Source organism: Mobula hypostoma, chromosome 1, assembly GCF_963921235.1.
Source record: "Mobula hypostoma chromosome 1, sMobHyp1.1, whole genome shotgun sequence".
Classification (NCBI taxonomy): domain Eukaryota; kingdom Metazoa; phylum Chordata; class Chondrichthyes; order Myliobatiformes; family Myliobatidae; genus Mobula; species Mobula hypostoma.
Window position 1 is genome coordinate 250,450,034 of NC_086097.1, and position 20,379 is coordinate 250,470,412.

General features: G+C 46.0%; 1 protein-coding gene across 1 annotated transcript in view; it reads right to left on the bottom strand.

The window, feature by feature from the left end:
• mal2 (mal, T cell differentiation protein 2) overlaps positions 1-12,518 on the bottom strand; it is a 39,167-nt gene extending 26,649 nt beyond the window's left edge. Inside the window, exons 1-2 of the mRNA XM_063067119.1 lie at positions 12,243-12,518; positions 11,974-12,144 (exon numbers count right to left, since the gene is read on the bottom strand). Coding sequence (XP_062923189.1) covers positions 11,974-12,144; positions 12,243-12,365 — 294 coding nt within the window. The 5' untranslated portion in view covers positions 12,366-12,518. The remainder of the gene's footprint in view (positions 1-11,973; positions 12,145-12,242) is intronic.
• Between the last annotated feature and the right edge of the window lie 7,861 nt (positions 12,519-20,379).

Consider the following 20,379-nt stretch of genomic DNA (forward strand, 5'->3'; position numbering starts at 1 on the left):
TCTGCACTTCCTGCCGCATTGCATCAAAGTGTCAACAGATAATTTGTATTGTACTATACAATATTTAACTTATGCAATTTATCTTAGTCTGGAAAAGCATTGTCTTGTTTGGTGGTATAAATTTATATAGTTAAATGACAATAAACTTGACAAGGCAAATTAAAGCCAAGTTTCACAATGTCCATTCTTCCACCCAAATGATCTGATCCCACCATTGTTCAAGATTCCACATTAGATCAACTGATATTTGCTTGGCCAACATCCAGTTGTTTGGTGCTGAATTCCCAAGGTGGGGGAGATCTAAAGCCGAGTCCCCAAGGTAGCCTGCACTGAGTTCAAATCTGACAGGCAACTCCTACAATGCCGCCAGTGCCAAACTGTACAGGTCTTTGCCGTTCCTTTGGATTCATCAGCCGCGTGGAGAGGGGGAGCTTGCCACATGGGCAACAGCTTACTCTCCACACTGTACAGCCCTAGCTTGCATATCTAGACAGCCAGGATGCAACATCCATGGTCAACGACCAGAAGCCTCAGACTACGTAGAAACATAGAAAACCTACAGCACAATACAGGCCCTTCGGCCCACAAAGCTGTGCCGAACATGTCCTTACCTCAGAAATTACCTAGGGTTATCCATGCCCTCTATTTTTCCAAACTCCATGTACTACAGTTCAACAACATTGATTACTTTAAACTAAAACAGATTTTGGTGCTATTTTGTTCTTGCAAAAATGACGTACAATTCATGTTGATGTTTTTCTTGCGAATGCTACTTATCTGATGCGCTGTGTCTGTGATGCTGCTACAGATAAGTTTGTGCAGACGTGGACTCGTAGATAAACAATAAACTCAAGTTTACTATTAACGAGATTTGATGGAGACATACAAAATTATGAGGGGTATAGGAAGGGTAAACACAAGCAGGCTTTTTCCTCTGAGGTGGGTGGGACTACAACCAAAGGCCATGGGTTAAAAGTGAAAGGTGAAATGTTTAAGGGGAACATGAGGAGGGGGGACTTCTTCACTCAGAGGGTCAAGAAAGCGTGAGCTGTCAGCGCAAGTGGTTCTTCGTTTAAGAGAAGTTTGGATAGGTACAAGGATAGTTGGGGCATGGAGGGCTATGGCCTCAGTGCAGGTCAATGGCAGCTTAAATGGTTTGCTATGGACTAGATTGGCTGGTTTCTGTGCTGCAATTTTCTATGACCATCTGTGCGGGAGTTTTCCAGACAAAATCCTTCTAAAACCCATAACCAGGTCTATATGCAAACAACAGGAATTCTGCAGATGCTGGAAATTCAAGCAACACACATCAAAGTTGCTGGTGAACGCAGCAGGCCAGGCAGCATCTATAGGAAGAGGCGCAGTCGACGTTTCAGGCCGAGACCCTTCGTCAGGACTAACTGAAGGAAGAGTGAGTAAGGGATTTGAAAGCTGGAGGGGGAGGGGGAGATGCAAAATGATAGGAGAAGACAGGAGGGGGAGGGATAGAGCCAAGAGCTGGACAGGTGATAGGCAAAAGGGGATACGAGAGGATCATGGGACAGGAGGTCCGGGAAGAAAGACGGGGGGGGGTGACCCAGAGGATGGGCAAGAGGTATATTCAGAGGGACAGAGGGAGAAAAAGGAGAGTGAGAGAAAGAATGTGTGCATAAAAATGAGTAACAGCTGGGGTACGAGGGGGAGGTGGGGCCTAGCGGAAGTTAGAGAAGTCAATGTTCATGCCATCAGGTTGGAGGCTACCCAGACAGAATATAAGGTGTTGTTCCTCCAACCTGAGTGTGGCTTCATCTTTACAGTAGAGGAGGCCGTGGATAGACATGTCAGAATGGGAATGGGATGTGGAATTAAAATGTGTGGCCACTGGGAGATCCTGCTTTCTCTGGCGGACAGAGCGTAGATGTTCAGCAAAGCGGTCTCCCAGTCTGCGTCGGGTCTCACCAATATATAAAAGGCCACATCGGGAGCACCGGACGCAGTATATCACCCCAGTCGACTCACAGGTGAAGTGATGTCTCACCTGGAAGGACTGTTTGGGGCCCTGAATGGTGGTAAGGGAGGAAGTGTAAGGGCATGTGTAGCACTTGTTCCGCTTACACGGATAAGTGCCAGGAGGGAGATCAGTGGGGAGGGATGGGGGGGACGAATGGACAAGGAAGTTGTGTAGGGAGCGATCCCTGCGGAATGCAGAGAGGGGGGGGGAGGGAAAGATGTGCTTCGTGGTGGGATCCCGTTGGAGGTGGCGGAAGTTACGGAGAATAATATGTTGGACCCGGAGGCTGGTGGGGTGGTAGGTGAGGACCAGGGGAACCCTATTCCTAGTGGGGTGGTGGGAGGATGGAGTGAGAGCAGATGTACGTGAAATGGGGGAGATGCGTTTAAGAGCAGAGTTGATAGTGAAGGAAGGGAAGCCCCTTTCTTTAAAAAATGAAGACATCTCCCTCGTCCTAGAATGAAAAGCCTCATCCTGAGAGCAGATGCGGCGGAGACGGAGGAATTGCAAGAAGGGGATGGCGTTTTTGCAAGAGACAGGGTGAGAAGAGGAATAGTCCAGATAGCTGTGAGAGTCTATATCCACACTTTCAGGCGTGTATTTGAAATATCAATTATTAACTGTGCTTTTAATAAAGGCCTTTGGCTTGAACTTTTGCCCTCTGTGGCAAAGAATTCCACAGATTCACCACCCACGCATTAAAGAAATTCCTCATCTGTCTTAAAGGGGCTTCTTTGTGTGCCTTCTGGTCATGGACTCCTCCACTACAGGAAATATCCTCTCCACGTCCACTGTCCAGGCCTTTCAATATTCAATGAGATTCCCTTCTTAGTGGCTGAGGAACACGAGGAATTCTGCAGATGCTGGAAATTCAAACAACACACAAAGTTGCTGGTGAACGCAGCAGACCAGGCAGCATCTCTAAACAGTCGACGTTTCGGGCCGAGACCCTTTGTCAGGCCCGACTCCTGACGAAGGGTCTTGGCCCGAAACGTCGACTGTACCTCTTCCTAGAGATACTGCTTGGCCTGCTGCGTTCACCAGCAACTTTGATGTGCGTAACTGGTTCAAAGGGTAGGGTTTCAGGTTTTTGGATAACTGGAACTTTTTCTGGGGCAGGGGTGACCTGTACATGAGGAATGGGTCGAACTGAACTGGAGGGGAACCAATATCCTGGCCAAGAGGTTCACAAGAACTACATGGGAGGGTCTAAACTGAGTTTGGCAGGGGAATGGGAACCAGAGCAGGAAGTGTTGGGATGGAGAGAAAGGTAGACATCAGGGCAAGTGAAAACAAAGTAATTGATACAACAGGTCAGATAGTTTGAAGTGTGTGTATTTTAATGCTGAGTATTATGGGTAAAGGTGATCAACTTCGAGAATGTATCAGTACGTGGAACTACAGTGTAGTGGCTGTTACAGAGGGGGACAGGTGTGAGTGCTTAATGACCCAGGGTTTCAATGTTTTAGGAAGCCGATACATTTAGCCACTGATACATTGAGAAACAGATATGCAGGCAGATTAAGGCAAAAACATAGAATTGTTGTCATGGGAGACCTCAACTTACTAAAATAAACTGGGCCCCTTTCATGCATGGTGTTTAGGGGGGGCAGAATGTTAGGTGTATCCAGGAGGGTTTCTCAAATTAATATGTCATTCGTACAAGAGGAGGGGGTTGTACTGGATCTGAGGTTGGTAATCAGTCTGGCCAGCTGAGCAGTTGGGGAACTGTGACCACAACTCCTTAAGTTTAAGCAACACACATCAAAGTTGCTGGTGAACGCAGCAGGCCAGGCAGCATCTCTAGGAAGAGGTACTTTTCCTAGAGATGCTGCCTGGTCTGCTGCGTTCACCAGCAACTTTGATGTGGGTTGCTTGAATTTCCAGCATCTGTAGAATTCCTCCTGTTTACGTCTTTAAGTTTAAGATAGCTAAAAGACAAAGATAAGTATGGACCTTGTGGGAGTATTACACTGGAGCAGGGCAAATTACAGAGTATTAGGCAGGAACTAGGGAGAGCTAGTTAGGAACAGCTGTTTTCGCCAAGTCCACATCCATTGCGTGGAGGGTGTTTAAAGACCAACTGCACAGAGCGCAGGACAGATATGTTCCAGTCAGAAGGACAAGGATGGCAAGGAAAGAGCTTTTGATGTAGTGATAGGTGATGAATTTAGTCAAGAAAAAAAAAAGTACATAAAGCTTAGAAAGCTAGAATCAAACAAAGCTCTTAAGGATAATAAAGAAGCCACAAAGTTACAGAGGGAATTAGGAAAGCCCAGGGGGACCAGGAAAAGTCCTTGGCAAGTAGGATTAAAGAGAATCCCAGGGCATTCTATACATACAGCACAGCAAAGGGACAAGCTAGAAGAGGATAGGTCCAAAGATAAAAGGGGAACATTTGCTTGGATGCGGAGGTGGTGGGTGAGGTCCCTAAAGAGTACTTTATCTTATATGAGTCATTATTTAAGTATCATCGAGTCATAATTTATCAAGGCTTTAGAAGATCAGGAGATCATTGTCGAGTATCAATATGCTAGGACATTTCAAAGTATAGGAGGAAGTAGGCTGGGAGACCATTTCACTGAACACCTACGCTCTGTCCTCCAGAGAAAGCAGGATCTCCCAGTGGCCACACATTTTAATTCCACATCCCATTCCCATTCTGATATGTCTATCCAGGGCCTCCTCTACTGTCATCAGGTTGGAGAAACAACACCTTGTATTCCATCTGGGTAGCCTCCAACCTGATGGCATGAACATTGACTTCTCAAACGTCTGTTAGTGCCCCACCTCCCCTTTGTACCCCATCCGTTATTTATTTATATACACACATTATTTTTCTCTGTCTCCTTTTTCTCCCTCTGTCCCTCTCACTATACCCCTTGCCCATCCTCTGGGTTCCCCCCCGCCAACTTTTCTTTCTCCCTAGGCCTCCTGTCCCATGATCCTCTCATATCCCTTTTGCCAATCAACTGTCCAGCTCTTGGCTCCATCCCTCCCCCTCCTGTCTTCTCCTATCATTTTGGATCTCCCCCTCCCCATCCCACTTTCAAATCTCTTACTAGCTCTTCCTTCAGTTAGTCCTGACGAAGGGTCTCAGCCTGAAACGTCGACTGTACCGCTTCCTAGAGATCTGCCTGGCCTGCTGCGTTCACCAGCAACTTTTATGTGTTGGAGGAAGTAGTGTTGGGTCTCTTAGAGCATTAAGGTCGACATGTTCCCAGGGCCTGATGAGATATACCCTGATTTATTGAGAGGGGCAAGTGAAGAGATTTCTGGGCCTCAGTCAATATTGTCAAGTCCCCTCTAGCCACAGGTGAGGTCCTGGAGGGCTAGTGAGTAGCTAATGTTGTTCCATTATTGCACAAGGGATAATCCTGGAAAGTAGACTGGCAAGTCATGTCAGTAGTGGAGAAGTTACTTGAGAGAATTCTTAGGGATCGGATTTATAAGCATTTGGAAAATCATGGCCTAATTGGGGAGAGCCACCATGGCTTTGTGTGGGGCAAGTAAGTGTCTTACTAACTTAATCGAGTTTTTGATGCGGTGATGAGGCAGAACTGTGGATGTTGTCTACATGGATTTTTGTAAGGTGTTTTTGTAAGGTGGGAAGCTCATCCCGTAGATCAAGATCATGGGATCCAGAGTGAATTGGCCATTTGGATTCAAAACTGGCTTGCCCATAGAAGACAGTATAGTGGTCAAAGGGAGTTATTCTTTGCTGGAGTTCAGTGTTTAGTGGTGCTCCGCAAGGATCTGTACTGGGAGCTCTGCTTCTACTTCCTCAGAGTCTAAAGAAATTTGTCATGTTGTCATCCCCCCTTGCCTAGAAGTTTGTCATGACCCCATGGAATGTGTGGGTTTTTTTCCGGGCTCGCTCCTCCCACAGTCCAAAGACATACCAGTTAATAGGTCATTGCAAGCTGTTCTATGAGGCTAGGGTTAAATCAGGAGTTACTGCGTGGAGTGCTCCAAACAGCCGACTCCGAGCTGCATCTCAATAAAATTATTTAACTGATGCACCGCAGGAAGTATTCTGTCTAGATACATCACAGCTCGGCATGGAGCTGCTCTGCACATAGTGCAAAAAATGTAGAGAGTTGTGTCCACATCATGGAAACCCCAGCCTCCCCTCTAGACCGTCTACACTCCTCACTTCCTCAGTAAAGCAGCCAACATAATCAAATGACCCTACCCACCCCAATGTCCTTCTCCCATCAGGAGGATACAAGAGCCTGAAACCATGCACATTCTGACTCAAGGACCGCTTCTATCCTGCTGTTAAGGATATTGAATGGTACAACAAGTAGGACTGTTGACCTTGCACCTTAGTTTACCTGCCCTGCTTTCTCTAACTCAGGGTCGGCAACCTTTTTGCTTCTGTGGGCCGGATTGTGTATTAATGAGCAGACAGTGGGCCAGATAAATGCCGTAAAAAACTTGAAATATGGGAATTATCCATTTAAATACATCTAGTGATGTTTTGCCTCAAATTAATGAATAATGCATGCTAGATAATTATTTGTGCTTCACCAAGGATGCCAATTAGTAATCAAACTCAGTTTAGTTGCAATTTAATTCAATCAAGGCATCTTTTGAATCTATTAAAAGGACACAAAGAACATTTAAACACAAAACGTATGAACATGATGCATTGAATGGTGGTAAGTATAATAAAAAAAGAAAATTTTAATGCAAACAGTCGATAAATCAATGTGAAACTTGATGCTGTTTGTTGCCTGAAAGCTTCTCAATGTTGGGTGTCAGACTTGTTGATGCCAAGAGCAAGACATTATCTAGATGGGCATCAGTCAATCTTGTTCTCAAATGGGTCTTGGTGTGCTTCATTTTTGAAATTAATTGCTCACACAGATGAATGCTGCCAAACAATGATGCCATTTTTTTTTGCATGGTCCATATTCTTTGACAAACTCTCCATCTGTAAAAGGCTTTGGCTTTTCTGCAATACGTTTTGAGACTTCGTAGCTGGCAGGGGTATTTCCTTCATTTTCACTGCTTTTCTTGGCAAAAGATGACGTTTGTTTTGCAAAACTAGCCTTCATTCACTCAGCTTCATCTTTCCTTGCTTGCCCAGTAAACTTGTTAAAATTTCCACTATGGCGGGTCTCGTAATGTCGCCTGATATTTGCCACCTTCTTCACAGCAACATTTTCCAGGCAAATGAGAAACTGGTTTCCCAGCTTGCTCGATAAAGAAGTAATCTAGTGTCCAAGTGTCTAGGAAATTTCAGCACTCAGTGTCTACCTTCCTGCGTTTTGCATTCATTGCCATTTTTTTCTTCAATTTTATTTCGAAATGCGAGTTATTCAACAAGTATCATAGCACATGTAAATATCTGGATATTTCACGTGGATTTCTTGTTAAAATAAAGTGATGCTGTTTCTGTTTACAAATTTGAACGATCCCATTTGAAAACCTGCGTGTGCACGGAGAGTATCTAATACATATTAATAAGGTAGTCTGCCTTCCTGTCATTCGTATATGACCAGTGTTTGGTTTGGAACAAAACAGAACCTGGGGCCAGTGTAACAAGATGCCATGCATGTCCATCAGTGTGGTCGCGTGATACACTCAGAATAAGGAAAAAAAATTGCTCGTGGGTTGGATAAGCATAGTATCTCAATATTTGCTTGCGGGCCGGTCAATATACCTTCGCGGGCCGGATCTGGCCCATGGGCTGTAGGTTGCCTACCCCTGCTCTAACTGTTAGAAATCATTCTGCATTGTTATAATTTTATCTTAGATCATAAGAGGGAGGTGAGTCAGCTGTTCCGGAGGCAGAAGACCAGGAAAGCGCCAGGCCCAGACTGCGTGCTGCCTTCCTGCCTGAAGACCTGCGCTGATCAGCTGGCCCCCATCTACACACAGATCTTCCATAGATCACTGGAGCTGTGTGAAGTCCCTCATTGCTTCAAGCGCTCCATTATCATTCCAGTCCCTAAGAAACCCACTATCAAGGGACTAGATGACTACAGGCCTGTTGCCTTGACATCTGTGGTCATGAAGTCCTTTGAGAGACTAGTGTTGGCTCAGCCAAAGGACATTACAGGCCCCCTGCTGGACCACCTGCAGTTTGCTTATCAGGCAAATAGGTCAGTGGTAGATAGGTAGATGCAGTCAACATGGGATTGCATTACATACTACAACACCTCGACAGCCCAGGAACTTCTGCGAGGGTCCTGTTTGTTGACTTCAGCTCGGCGTTCAACACCACCGTCCCAGAAATCCTCCAAACTCACCCAGCTCACTCTCTCCCCAGCCATCTATCAGTTTCCTGACTGACAGGGTGCAGCAAGTGAGGCTGGGAAGCATCATTTCTAGCACCCGGACAATCAGTACCGGTGCCCCCCAGGGATGTGTGCTCTCCCCACTGCTCTGCTCCCTTTACACTAATGACTGCACCTCACAGGATCCATCTGTTAAACTCCTGAAGTTTGTAGATGACACAACTGTCATTGGCCTTATCCGAGACAGTGATGAGTCTGCATACAGACAGATGGTGGAACGGCTGGCCCTCCGGTGTGGTCAGAACAATCTGGAGCTAAATACACTCAAGACTGTGGAGATGACAGTAGACTTCAGGAGGAGCCCCCCCCAATACTCCCTCCACTCACTACACTCAACAGTATTGTGTCTGCTGTGGAGACCTTCAGGTTTCTGGGTGTCACAGTCTCCCAGGACCTGAAGTGGACACCCAACACGGACACTCTTATCAAAAAGGCTCAGCAGAGGTTGTATTTCCTACGTCAACTCAGGAAGTACAACCTGCCTCAGGAGCTGCTGATTCAATTCTATTCAGGAATAATCCAGTCTGTTCTCTGTTCGTCCATCACTGTCTGGTTTGGATCAGCTACCAAACAAGACAAGAATAGACTCCAAAGAACCATCAGGGCTGCGGAAAGGATTGTTGGTGTGAAGCTGCCCTCGATCCAGGACTTGTACACATCTAGAGTCAGGAAGCGAGCAAGCAGCATCATTGTAGACCCATCACACCCTGGACATCACCTGTTCCAACTCCTTCCTTCTGGTAGGCGCTTTAGATCACTGTATGCCAGGACAGATAGGTACAAGAACTGTTTCTTTCCGTATGCCATCAGTCTTATGAACACTTGAATTTTAGTCTATTATAAACCAAGTCCACCTGTACATACACAGGTATACCTCATTGTATATAGTTCATGATTATTTGCACTATTGTTTTGTTTGCTTTTTGATTCTGTACAGCAAGAGCTCAGGGAAACTGGCATCAAATTCCCTGTATGTGTCCACATACTTGGCGATGATAAAGGATTCTGATTCTGATAAGATACAGGAGCAGAATTAGGCTACTTGGCCACTGGAGTCTGCTCTGCCATTTCCTCATGGCTGATCCAGTTTCCTCTCAGCCGCAGTCTCCTGCGTTCTCCCCGTATCCCTTCATGACCTGAAGAATCAAGAATCTATCAACTTCTACCTTAAATATACATAATGGCTTGGCCTTCACAGCTGCCCATGGCAATGAATTCCACAGGTTCACCACTTTCTGGCTAAAGAAATTCCTCCTCATCTGTTCCAAATCAACATCCCTCTCGTCTGAGGCTGTGTCCTCAGGTTTTGGACTCCCTTGTTCTTTCTCAATGAACTGCATAGGCACAGCACACAAGCCAAGTTTTCCACTATATCTCAGTAACAATAGTAAACCAATTCCAATTCCTGGTGGGCAACGAATATACCCAAAATTATCAAACTTCCTCAGCAATTGGTGTTTTAATAAAAAAAATCCCACCCCCAGAAACCAAAGAGAAGAGAGTTTAGGGAAGGGGTCTGTCTTCAAAAAACTCTCCAATCCGCTGGTTCACCACAATTAGACATGCCATTTCAGCAAGCAACTGAAAGTTCAAAGTAAATTTATTATCAAAGTCTATATACAACCCTGAGATTCACTTCATGGTGGGCATTCACAGCAAATACAAGAAACAATAGAAACAATTAAAGACCCAACAGGAAGGACAAAGAACCAATGTAAAAAAGACAAATTGCAAATACAAAAAGAAATTATAAGCAATGAATATCAAGAACATGAGATGAAGAGTCTTTGAAAGATTATGGGATCAGATCAGTGCTGAGCAACACACAAAATGCTGGAGAAAATGCAAGTCAAGGAGCTTTCAGGGAGGAAAATGCGGCTGTTTCATGTAATTTTACAACTGCTTATTCTATTATAATAATTCTGATTTGATGGAGAATGGACTCGAAAGCACAGAGGAACATCTGGAGAAATTTCTGAAACGCCCGTCCGCTGCTGTCGTTACTGTGTGATCGGGAATCTTTCGGGGGTAGGCCTCAAAATCCCTGGCCTTGCCTGTTTTTGGTGACCGAGAAGGAGGTCGAATCATTCGGACAGAGATGGCGCTCAGTACTCAGTGTCGGAGAGCTGATCAGAGCTCGAAGTTTTCGGATGACTCAGAATCGGATTGTGGTCGGCATGGCAGGGAGAGTTTTTCTTCCTTCTCCCGTCTGCGTGAGATGTGGGACATTTGAGAAACTTTGAACTTTACTGTGCTCACGGACTTCTTCATCAAGTTATGGTATTGTTACACTGTTTGTAACTATATGTATAATTATGTGGTTTTGTCAGTTTTTTCAGTCTTGGTTTGTCCTGTGTTTTGTGATATCACACCGGAGGAAATAATGTATCACTTCTTAATGCATGCATTACTAAATGACAATAAAAGGGGACTGCGTGTCTTCATAATCTAAATAATAGTGCCAGTAACAATATACTGTCTTACATAAAGTGTGAGGTTCATATTTATGTCAATGGTCAGGCCATGCCCCTCAGGGACTTGGGCTAGAACATACAGCACATTAACTGGTCATTCAACCCACAATGTTGGATGAAACCAGCTAAAAAGCAAATCAAAAAACACCCAGTAATCCCTCCATCTTCCTTACATCCATATTTTAAATGCCTCTAATGCATTTGCCTCCACCACCATACCAGGCAGAGATTCCAAGTATCCATCACAATGAGTAAAAAGCTTCACACACAAAATGCTGCAGGAACTCAGCAGGCCAGGCAGCATCTACAGTCGACGTTTCGGCCTGAGAACCTTCAGCAGGACTGAAAAGCCTACCCCTCATACCTCTCCCCCCATCTGAACCCACCCCACTCATCTTCCATGCATCCCTCTGTTGTGAGACACTTCAACCCTGGAAAACAGATACTCCCTGACCCACTCTCTCTATCTAGACTATTATTTTGTGACTGAAGGTGCAAGAATCCACACACACCACACCTATATGTACTACATCGTTTCAGTTAGCTGTATACATGTGGTTGAATGACTATAAATTTGTTTGTCTTTTGTATGGGAGAAGTGATTTGGGGGTTGATGTGCTGGTTCCATTTTTGTTCATTTTTTGTGTTGGGGGTGGTAGATAAAACCTTCGAAATGAGCTGCCTTTTTCCCTTCCTTAGTTTCTTGGCTACCTAGTAAAGAATTTCAGGGTAGCATACTTTGTTAATAAATGAACCTTTAAACCTGAAAATAAACAGCTGATGGTTTGGGAGGAGACTCCGGAAAGGAAGGCCAGAAGGCCAGAAGGCCAGAAATCCAGAAGAAGGGGGAAGGGGGTGGAAAGGTGAAAGTTCAGGAGTTCCCATTAAGAATCTTGGCCACAGATGTCAGCTGTTTGTTTCCCTCCATAAACGCTGACTGACCTGCTGAGTTCCTCCAGCATTTTGCGTGTGTTGCTCCGGAGTTGTCCGCGATCGTGCGTGCGCCCGCAGTCGGGGACCGGTGAGAAACGGCCGCCTGGCGAGTTTTCAATGCGTGTGAGGCCAGCTCCACCCCACACCTCCCAGCGGCGAGGCGACGCTGAGATTTCCGCACAGCCACCCACGGCGGGGGCACCGGCTCTGGGAAGTGGGGGGCGGGGGGGGGAGGGTTTGGGAGGACAACAGGCAGCAGTTTACTCACCACCATGTTCCAGTCGGTGTCCAGCCGGTCGGCGAGCCCGCACAGATACACCGACAGGTAGAGGGAAGAGCACACGAACATGATGACCGACACAAACATCACCCAGCCTTGCATCAGGGGCACCGGGACGTTGGAGGAGGCGACCAGAATCCACACCAAGCCTCCGAACAACTGTGTTGGGAGAGGGAAAGGCAAAGAGGGATTGTTGCACCGCCAGTAAACAAGACGCCGCCGCCCAGCCCACCCGGGACCTCGGCTGCTGTACTTACTATCTCCAGGCAGATGAATGCACCCGAGTAGGTCTGCAGCACCTGCGTGCCCTGAGGTAGGGTCACCTGCGGAGCAGGGAAGGACACGGCGTTCGCACTGGCGTTGGTCGTGGCAGCCGACATGGTCGCAGGTGAGTCTCGGAGACCTGGGCGGCGTCACGTGACCCGGGCCCCAGGCAGGTGCAGCCACGCCCCGGAGAGCGAGCGAGCGCGCGCACACAGCGGTGGGAGCGCGCCCGTGTCACTTAGAGACAGGATGTCCTGGGAACTACCTGTACACAGTCGGGGCATTCACAGTGCAAGGTATTTATAAGGTCTTTTTTTATTGCTGGCAATTAGGTACGATAATTCATGCCTCTTGCTTCATTAAGGTTTTTACAGCCGAGCGAGGTGATGATGATAAAGTCCCACTATTTTTTAAATGTTCCCAATGGTGTGAGTCTCAGGTAGCCTGTGACAACCAAGTTGCAGCTCGAGGTCTTAACGTGTGGCTTATCACCAAACCCAGCGGAACCGGTTCTACTGACTAGAGAAGGGGCAAATGCAGGTTATTGGCGCCTTAAAACCAGTCGCTGCCGGCAGATGGGGCTCGTCAGTGGTTAGCAGCTCATCTAAGAGCAGGAAAACCCTGATCTCAAACCTCCCCTACCTTGCAGTTATACCCACTCATGGGGATGGCTTTAAAAGTAAACCCTGATCCGGAGCCAGAGTCCCTAAGGCAGTCCTACATTGAGTTCAACACTGACTGGCAACTTCTGGTGACAAACTGTACTGGTCTCTGCAGTTCCTTTGGGTTCTTCAGCTGTGTGGTGAGGGGGAGCTTGCTACGTGGGCAACGGCTGGTTCTCCGTGTGGTACTACCATGGCTTGCCTATCTAGACAGCTAGGACACACTATCCATGGCCAACCATGAACAAAGGAGACCTCTTGTGAGTTGCGAAATAAATCTAAGGCCAGAATCCCGTGTGTTATCACCACCTTATTTCTAGTGAAATTTGTTGTTTTGCTGCAGCAGTACAGTGCAAAGACATAAAATTACTGTACGTGGTACAAGGTGCAAAAAAGGAACAACGAGGCAACCATTCACAAACCTGTTTGCACAGGGGAAGAAACTGTTTTGTTCAGGCTCCCTGATGGCAGAAGAGAACCAGAAGAGAACATGTCCAGTGTGATACTGGAGAAATCAGTCACTGAGCCTGGTAGGAACTGGTTTTTAGAGAAAGACAAAGACTTGTCCTTGCTGACACTTGTAAATTCATATAATATTTCACCGGTATTACTTCTTCTTCAGCCCATCAGCCCTACTGGGGCATAGGTCACCGAAAGAGTTCTCTGTCCTGGGCCAGTGTTTCATAACATCCCCAGTTTAGCCCACCTTCTTGGTATCCCCCTCTCCCAGGGATGAGGTCTTTGGAGCTTCTGTTGGCATTTCTTCAGCTCTGGGTATTTAGTGATGGGGTTGCTAGCTCAATGCCCTACTCTCCTCCTCTCAAAGCTGGGCTTGGGACTGTCCATGTGGAGTTTAATATTCTAGTATTCACACCAGGCTTGGGACTGTCCATGGTGGTGTTCTAGTATCTAGTATTCACACCAGGCTTGGGACTGTCAATGACAGAGTTCTATTATTGAATCTTCTCCATGGATTGTCACCTTGTCGTGGTGGAGAAGCTTGTGCGGTCCTCTGATCCCGAGAGCAATACCGTCTGGAGCTATGCTCCTGGTAGGGTCACCCATGGCGGTAAGGTCGAGGGTGAGGTCCCTGACAAAGAACAATCCAACCAAGACCTCAACGGTGGAACAGGCGGATGAAGTTACTTCGAACTCAACGGCTGTGAAGACGGATGAAGGCTACAACAAATCCATCAGCTCCAATCGTCGTGGTTTCCGTGCCATTGGAATCAGTTGGTTGATTTGTGAAGTATCGTGTGCTTCTTGGAGTGAAACATCAAGTACACGTTAAACAAATACACGCACAGGCGTCTTCACTCTGTGGGCCACTTGATCAACAGAACGAAGACCATCATCCTCGACCTCGAGAGAGAGCCACGACGACAATGAATATTGAATATAAACAAGTAATTTGTAGTAATTGAAGAATTAAGTAACAGCAATGTGATTGATTTGTGGTATCCTGAAAAGTCTAGTTAGATGTTATTATTGACAGCAGAAGTCAAATTTCCTCTGCATTTACCATTAAATGAAGAAACAAATTTCTCTGACTCATGGGCTCTGAAGTTCTGTACACCTTGTGCGTTAACTATGGGGGTTGAGCTACTATGGTGATTATTTTAATAACCATGTAAAGGATGGTAGGACAAGGGATGAGATAGTTTGGGACGGGGGAAGTTGGCGAGGCTGAAAAAAAGGGAATGAATCAAGAGCAATGGTATGATTGTGTATCAGTGTGGCACACACAAAATATTGGAGGAGCTCAGCAGGTCAGGCAGCACCAGGGGAGGTGGTAGGCAGATGAGGAGAACAGGTAAGAGGTCAGAGTGGGGAACTGAAGATGAGAGAAGGGGGATTTGGAAAAGATTACCAGAAATTGGAGAAATCGCTGTTTATGCCATGATGTTGGAGGCTACCTAGATGGAGTATGAAGTGTTGGACCTCCAAGAGGAGGCCAAGGGCTGACATGTTAGAACGGGAATGAGATAGGAATTAAAATGGTTGACTGCTGGGAAATCCCACTCTACCTGTGTTGACATAGGGAAATTTACCAACTACATACTGGTAGGCGGAGAAATGCTTCTGGAAAGCCCCATTCCTGTTCATCTCTTTTGTTTGCAGATAGATTGAAGGAATGCAATGATATCTGCCAAACTTTGGCACATCCTCTACCACTGGACTGTCAGCCAGGTGGAGGAACATAGGGATCTGAGCGTCCACATCGACAGATCCTTCGAAGATGCCTCATGTTGATGGGGTTGTTAAGAAGGTGTATAGTGTGTTAGCCTTCATTTATCAGGGTATTGAGCTCGAGAGGTAATATTACAGCTTCATAAAACCTAGCTTAGATGACAATTGGACAATTATGGTCACCTTGTTATAGGAAGGATGTGGAAGCTCTCGAACGAGTGCAGAGGATTTGCCTGGATGAAAGAGAAGATTTGTAGCTTGGGTTGGCTGCTAGTTTGTAGGGTTGTAGGTCACAAACATTTCATCACGAGTCAAGGTGACATCATCAGTCTGCGTGAATATTGTTTCTGCTGAGTGCTCACATTTATATTGGTCTGACTTGTTCTGGTTGATTGGCTTGTCGTGGTGGCCGCTAGTCTCCACTGGGTCCCAGATAGCTGAGTGATCTCGGCTGGCCTGTATCCCTGGTTATCGGTCATTGTGAGCATTGGTTCTTTGGGTGTCCACGGTTCTCCCCTTGGCCCCGATCCCACAGATCCAGAGGACGCTGCCTGGGTTAGAGACCACGTCTTATGAAGATAGGTTTGGTGAGCTAGGGCTCTTCTTTTTGAAGTGACGGAGGATGAGAGCCGTACAAAATGATAAGAGGCACAGATTGAGTGGACAGCCGGGGACATTTTCCCAGTGTGGAAATGGCAAGTACGTGGGGCATAACATTAAGCTGATTGGAGGACAGTAATGAGGGGGATGTCAGAGGTAAGTTCTTTCCACAGAGAGTGGTGGGTGTGTGGAATGTGCTGCCAGGGGTGGTGGTAGAGGCAGACATTTCAGAAACCCATGGATCATAGAAAAATGGAGGACTATGAAGGAGGGAAGATCAATCGTAGAGTAGGTTTAAAGGTCAGCACAACATTGTGGGCTGAAGGGCCTGTACTGTGCTGTAATGTTCTATCTTCCATTGTCTATATATTGCCAAGCCTGATTGTCCTCCTGCTATCCGAGCAGATGTGGAAGAGATTCGATATGGTCTCCAGACATAGTATTAACTACAGTACCACAGCGATTAGCACAACGCTTTACCGTACCAGCGACTTTCTACCTCTGTCTGTAAGGAGTTTGTATGTTCTCCCCATGACTGCCAGTTTCACTCCACAGTCCAGAGATGTACCAGTTAGTAGGTTAATTGTTGATTGTAAATTGTCCTGAGATTAGGTTAGGGTTAAATTAGGGGTTTATGTGCAGTGTGGCTCGAATGCCTGTTCCATGCTGTATCTCAGTAAAGAAAATAAATAATTGCCTTTGCTCAGGCCAGCCATGTAGTGACATCTGCTCTCTGAGCAGAGAGTTCTGAACCTCCATGAAGACAGCTGATCTTTGTAATGCATCCAGTGGCAGTAGACATCCTTGACAAGGCATTGAATAATAACCCATCCCCGATCCCCATGAGCATCAGCTATTCCTGTTCATGTAGCGACACAGCATGCTTTCATTAGAGAGTTCCAATGTATTGATTTAATAACAATAAACGAGTCAAAATGGAAAAGTTCTTGGGGTCGATGGAACACTCAATGCCTCTGCCACTATTTTACCAGATGACAGAACATAGAACATTACAGTGCAGGCTCCTTGGCCCACAATAACCTATTCTAACATCAATCTAACCCTTCCCCACCCCAACATAACCCACCATTTTTCTATCATCCATGTACCTATCTAAGAGTTTCTTAAATGTACCTAATGTATCAGCCTCTTCCACCAAACACAAGTCTTGCCACTGGATCCAGATGGGAATTGGGAAGAGAGAGTGAGGCTGACGCTGAGCAACTCTCCCTCACTTAAACCCAAATCAAGCGCGAGTCTCAATACCATCATCATCTCTCTAATGATGTTGAGGTCTTCATCGACGACGATGGACGAACAACAACAACAACCAAACACAAAGAACTCAATTGTAACACCCCCCTGTACTTTATTCCAACACAAATCCATGAAAATCAGCGGGCCATTTGATCTTTTGAAACACACAATCGTAATCAGATTTATTATCACTGTCGTATGATGTGATTTGTTGTTTTGTTTCAGCAAAGACATAAAAATCACTGAATTACTAAAAGAAATAAATAGTGAAAAAATAAAGGCAGAAAGAAGGCTGATTGTTCATTGTACATGGACCATTCTGAAATCTGATTGCAGAGGGCAAGAAGCTGTTCCTAAGTCTTTTGAGAGGGATATGTCTCTGAAGAGAAGTGTTTTTTTAAGATCTGACCAAGCAAAACACTTAAAGTTAATAATATTTCCTTGGGCACAGTCTTATGAAGCTGCTGACCAACAATAATAACTCATCTAACTGACTCTCACACTTACTCCCACCCCAGCCCACCACCATTTCTGGTTCCGATAACACGTGCCAATTATCATTTAAATCGATTATTTTGCTCTTGGTGTCAGGGTTACCTCATCAAGATTGTTTTTGAGGACTGTGACGTGGGCTGATGCAGAGATTAGTCCTTACACGAATGCATAGAGGTTAGCGTAAGTTTATTACAGGGCTAGCCATAAGATGGGGGTTCACTTGCTGCCAAGGCCCGTAAGGCATTTGTATCCTCTCCCCATTACTGCATGGGTTTCCTCGGAGTGCTCTGGTTTCATCCCACACTCCAAAGATGTCCAGGTAGAGGTCATGGAGATGTGGGCCTGCTATGTTGGTGGTGCAGCTAGTGGACAGCTTGGTCAAAACCTCACTGATTGACGGAAAAACAACGTATTTTGCTGTTTGCTTCGATGTCCCTGTGACAAACAAAGTGAATCTTTACTGCTTTAGATAGAAAGTGCTCTGCTGATCTAGCTAGGTGAGACCACTAATGTTCACCCTCTTCTCTATTATTCAAATAATTGAGAAGCTTTCATTCCAATAAAACCTGTGATCTGCATTTTGATGGTGTGTTTTCAGGCCAATTCAGTGGTCTGGGGCTTTGCTGTCCCCGGTGAGATTTCAAGCAAAGCGTGCAGCCTAGAGACGGGTTGTGAGCCCATGATCAACTCCATTTCATAGTCATAGTCATACTTTATTGATCCTGGGGGAAATTGGTTTTCATTACAGTTGCACCATAAATAATTAAATAGTGATAAAACCATAAATAATTAAATAGTAATATGTAAATTACGCCAGGAAATAAGTCCAGGACCAGCCTATTGGCTCAGGGTGTCTGACCCTCCAAGGGAGGAGTTGTAAAATTTGATGGCCACAGGCAGGAATGACCTTCTATGACGCTCTGTGTTGCATCTCGGAGGAATGGCTGAATGTACTCCTGTGCCCAACCAGTACATTATGTAGTGGATGGGAGACATTGTCCAAGATGGCATGCAACTTAGACAGCATCCTCTTTTCAGACACCACCGTCAGAGAGTCCAGTTCCATCCCTACAGCATCACTGGCTTTATGAATGAGTTTGTTGATTCTGTTGGTGTCTGCTACCCTCAGCCTGCTGCCCCAGCACACAACAGCAAACATGATCGCACTGGCCACCACAGATTCGTAGAACATCCTCAGCATCGTCCGGCAGATGTTAAAGGACCTCAGTCCCCTCAGGAAATAGAGACGGCTCTGACCCTTCTTGTAGACAGCCTCAGTGTTCTTTGACGAGTCCAGTTTATTGTCAATTCGTATCCCCAGGTATTTGTAATCCTCCACCATGTCCACACTGACCCCCTGGATGGAAACAGGGGTCACCGGTACCTTAGCTCTCCTCAGGTCTACCACCAGCTCCTTAGTCTTTTTCACATTAAGCTGCCGATAATTCTGCTCACACCATGTGACAAAGTTTCCTACAATGGCCCTGTACTCAGCCTCATCTCCCTTGCTGATGCATCCAACTATGGCAGAGTCATCCGAAAACTTCCGAAGATGACAAGACTCTGTGCAGTAGTTGAAGTCCGAGGTGTAAATGGTGAAGAGAAAGGGAGACAAGACAGTCCCCTGTGGAGCCCCAGTGCTGCTGATCACTCTGTTGGACACACAGTGTTGTAAGCACATGTACTGTGGTCTGCCAGTCAGGTAATCAAGAATCCATGACACCAGGGGAGCATTTCTCAATGATGCTGCCAGTTAAACCATTGAGGAAGATAGAAATCAATGAGGGACAAGAGCAGAAGGTGGGCAGGGTTCAGTGCCATCCACTTACATTTGACCTCCCTCTCTTCCCCACCCCTACCCTCCCCACCACCCTCTCTCACCCCTCCCCCCAACCACCATTCTCTCACCTTCCTCCCCCTCCCAGAAATGGTCTCTCTCTCTCTCTCTCTCCTCCTCACTCAATGCTGCTGAGGATGGTGCTGGAGTCCTGGGCCTTGGGCAAGGTTTTGTGGACTGGACTCTGTTGTTCACGTTACGAAGTGTATCTGCTTTCTGGATGATCCGTTTTCTGCTGCTGTTTTGTATGATTTTTGAATGTGCGGACTAGTGCTGTGGCCTGTAGATAGCAGCTGGACTCAGCTGAATTGAATATGCCTGGGCTACTTCAATGCCTTTGTGATTTCGTGTTTTGTATTCTGTGTTATTCACTCGTTTCTTCTGCCGGTTCCACAATTTTTTTGTGTGTGTTGGGAGCTTGCTGTATCTCTTTAACGGGTCGATGGTTTTCTTTTTGTCACGGTTCTCAGGGTTGTATACTGCATACTTTCTTCGATAACAAAATGTACTTTGAATATTATTAGCAAGTGTTAAAAGATTGTTCAGCCTATTCTGGAATGTAAGAACAGGTTGCCTGCAAAGTCAAATACTACTTGACTGAGTAACACCTCAGCTTTGCCTGTCCATGGAGTGATAAAATATGACTCAAGCATTCGGAATGATGGTGAAATACTTGGGTGTAGATTTGTTATTGAGTAACCATCAGAAGCAGACTTTGGTAATGAAAAATATGTATGTATTACTACTGTTATGCTATTAAGTGTTTTACTTTCTGCAACACCCACAACACGCTGGAGGAACTCAGCAGGTCGGGCAGCATCCGTGGAAACGATGAGTCAACGTTTCGGGCCGGAACCCTTCGTCAGGACTGAAGAGGGAAGGGGCAGAGGCCCTATAAAGAAGGTGGGAAGGAGAAGGCTGGTAGGTTCCAGGTGAAAAACCAGTAATGCTGAAAAATGTGAGGTGCTACATTTTGGTAGGACTAATCAAAATAGGACATACATGGTAAATGGTAGGACATTGAAGAATACTGTAGAACAGAGGGATCTAGGAATAATGGTGCATAGTTCCCTGAAGGTGGAATCTCAT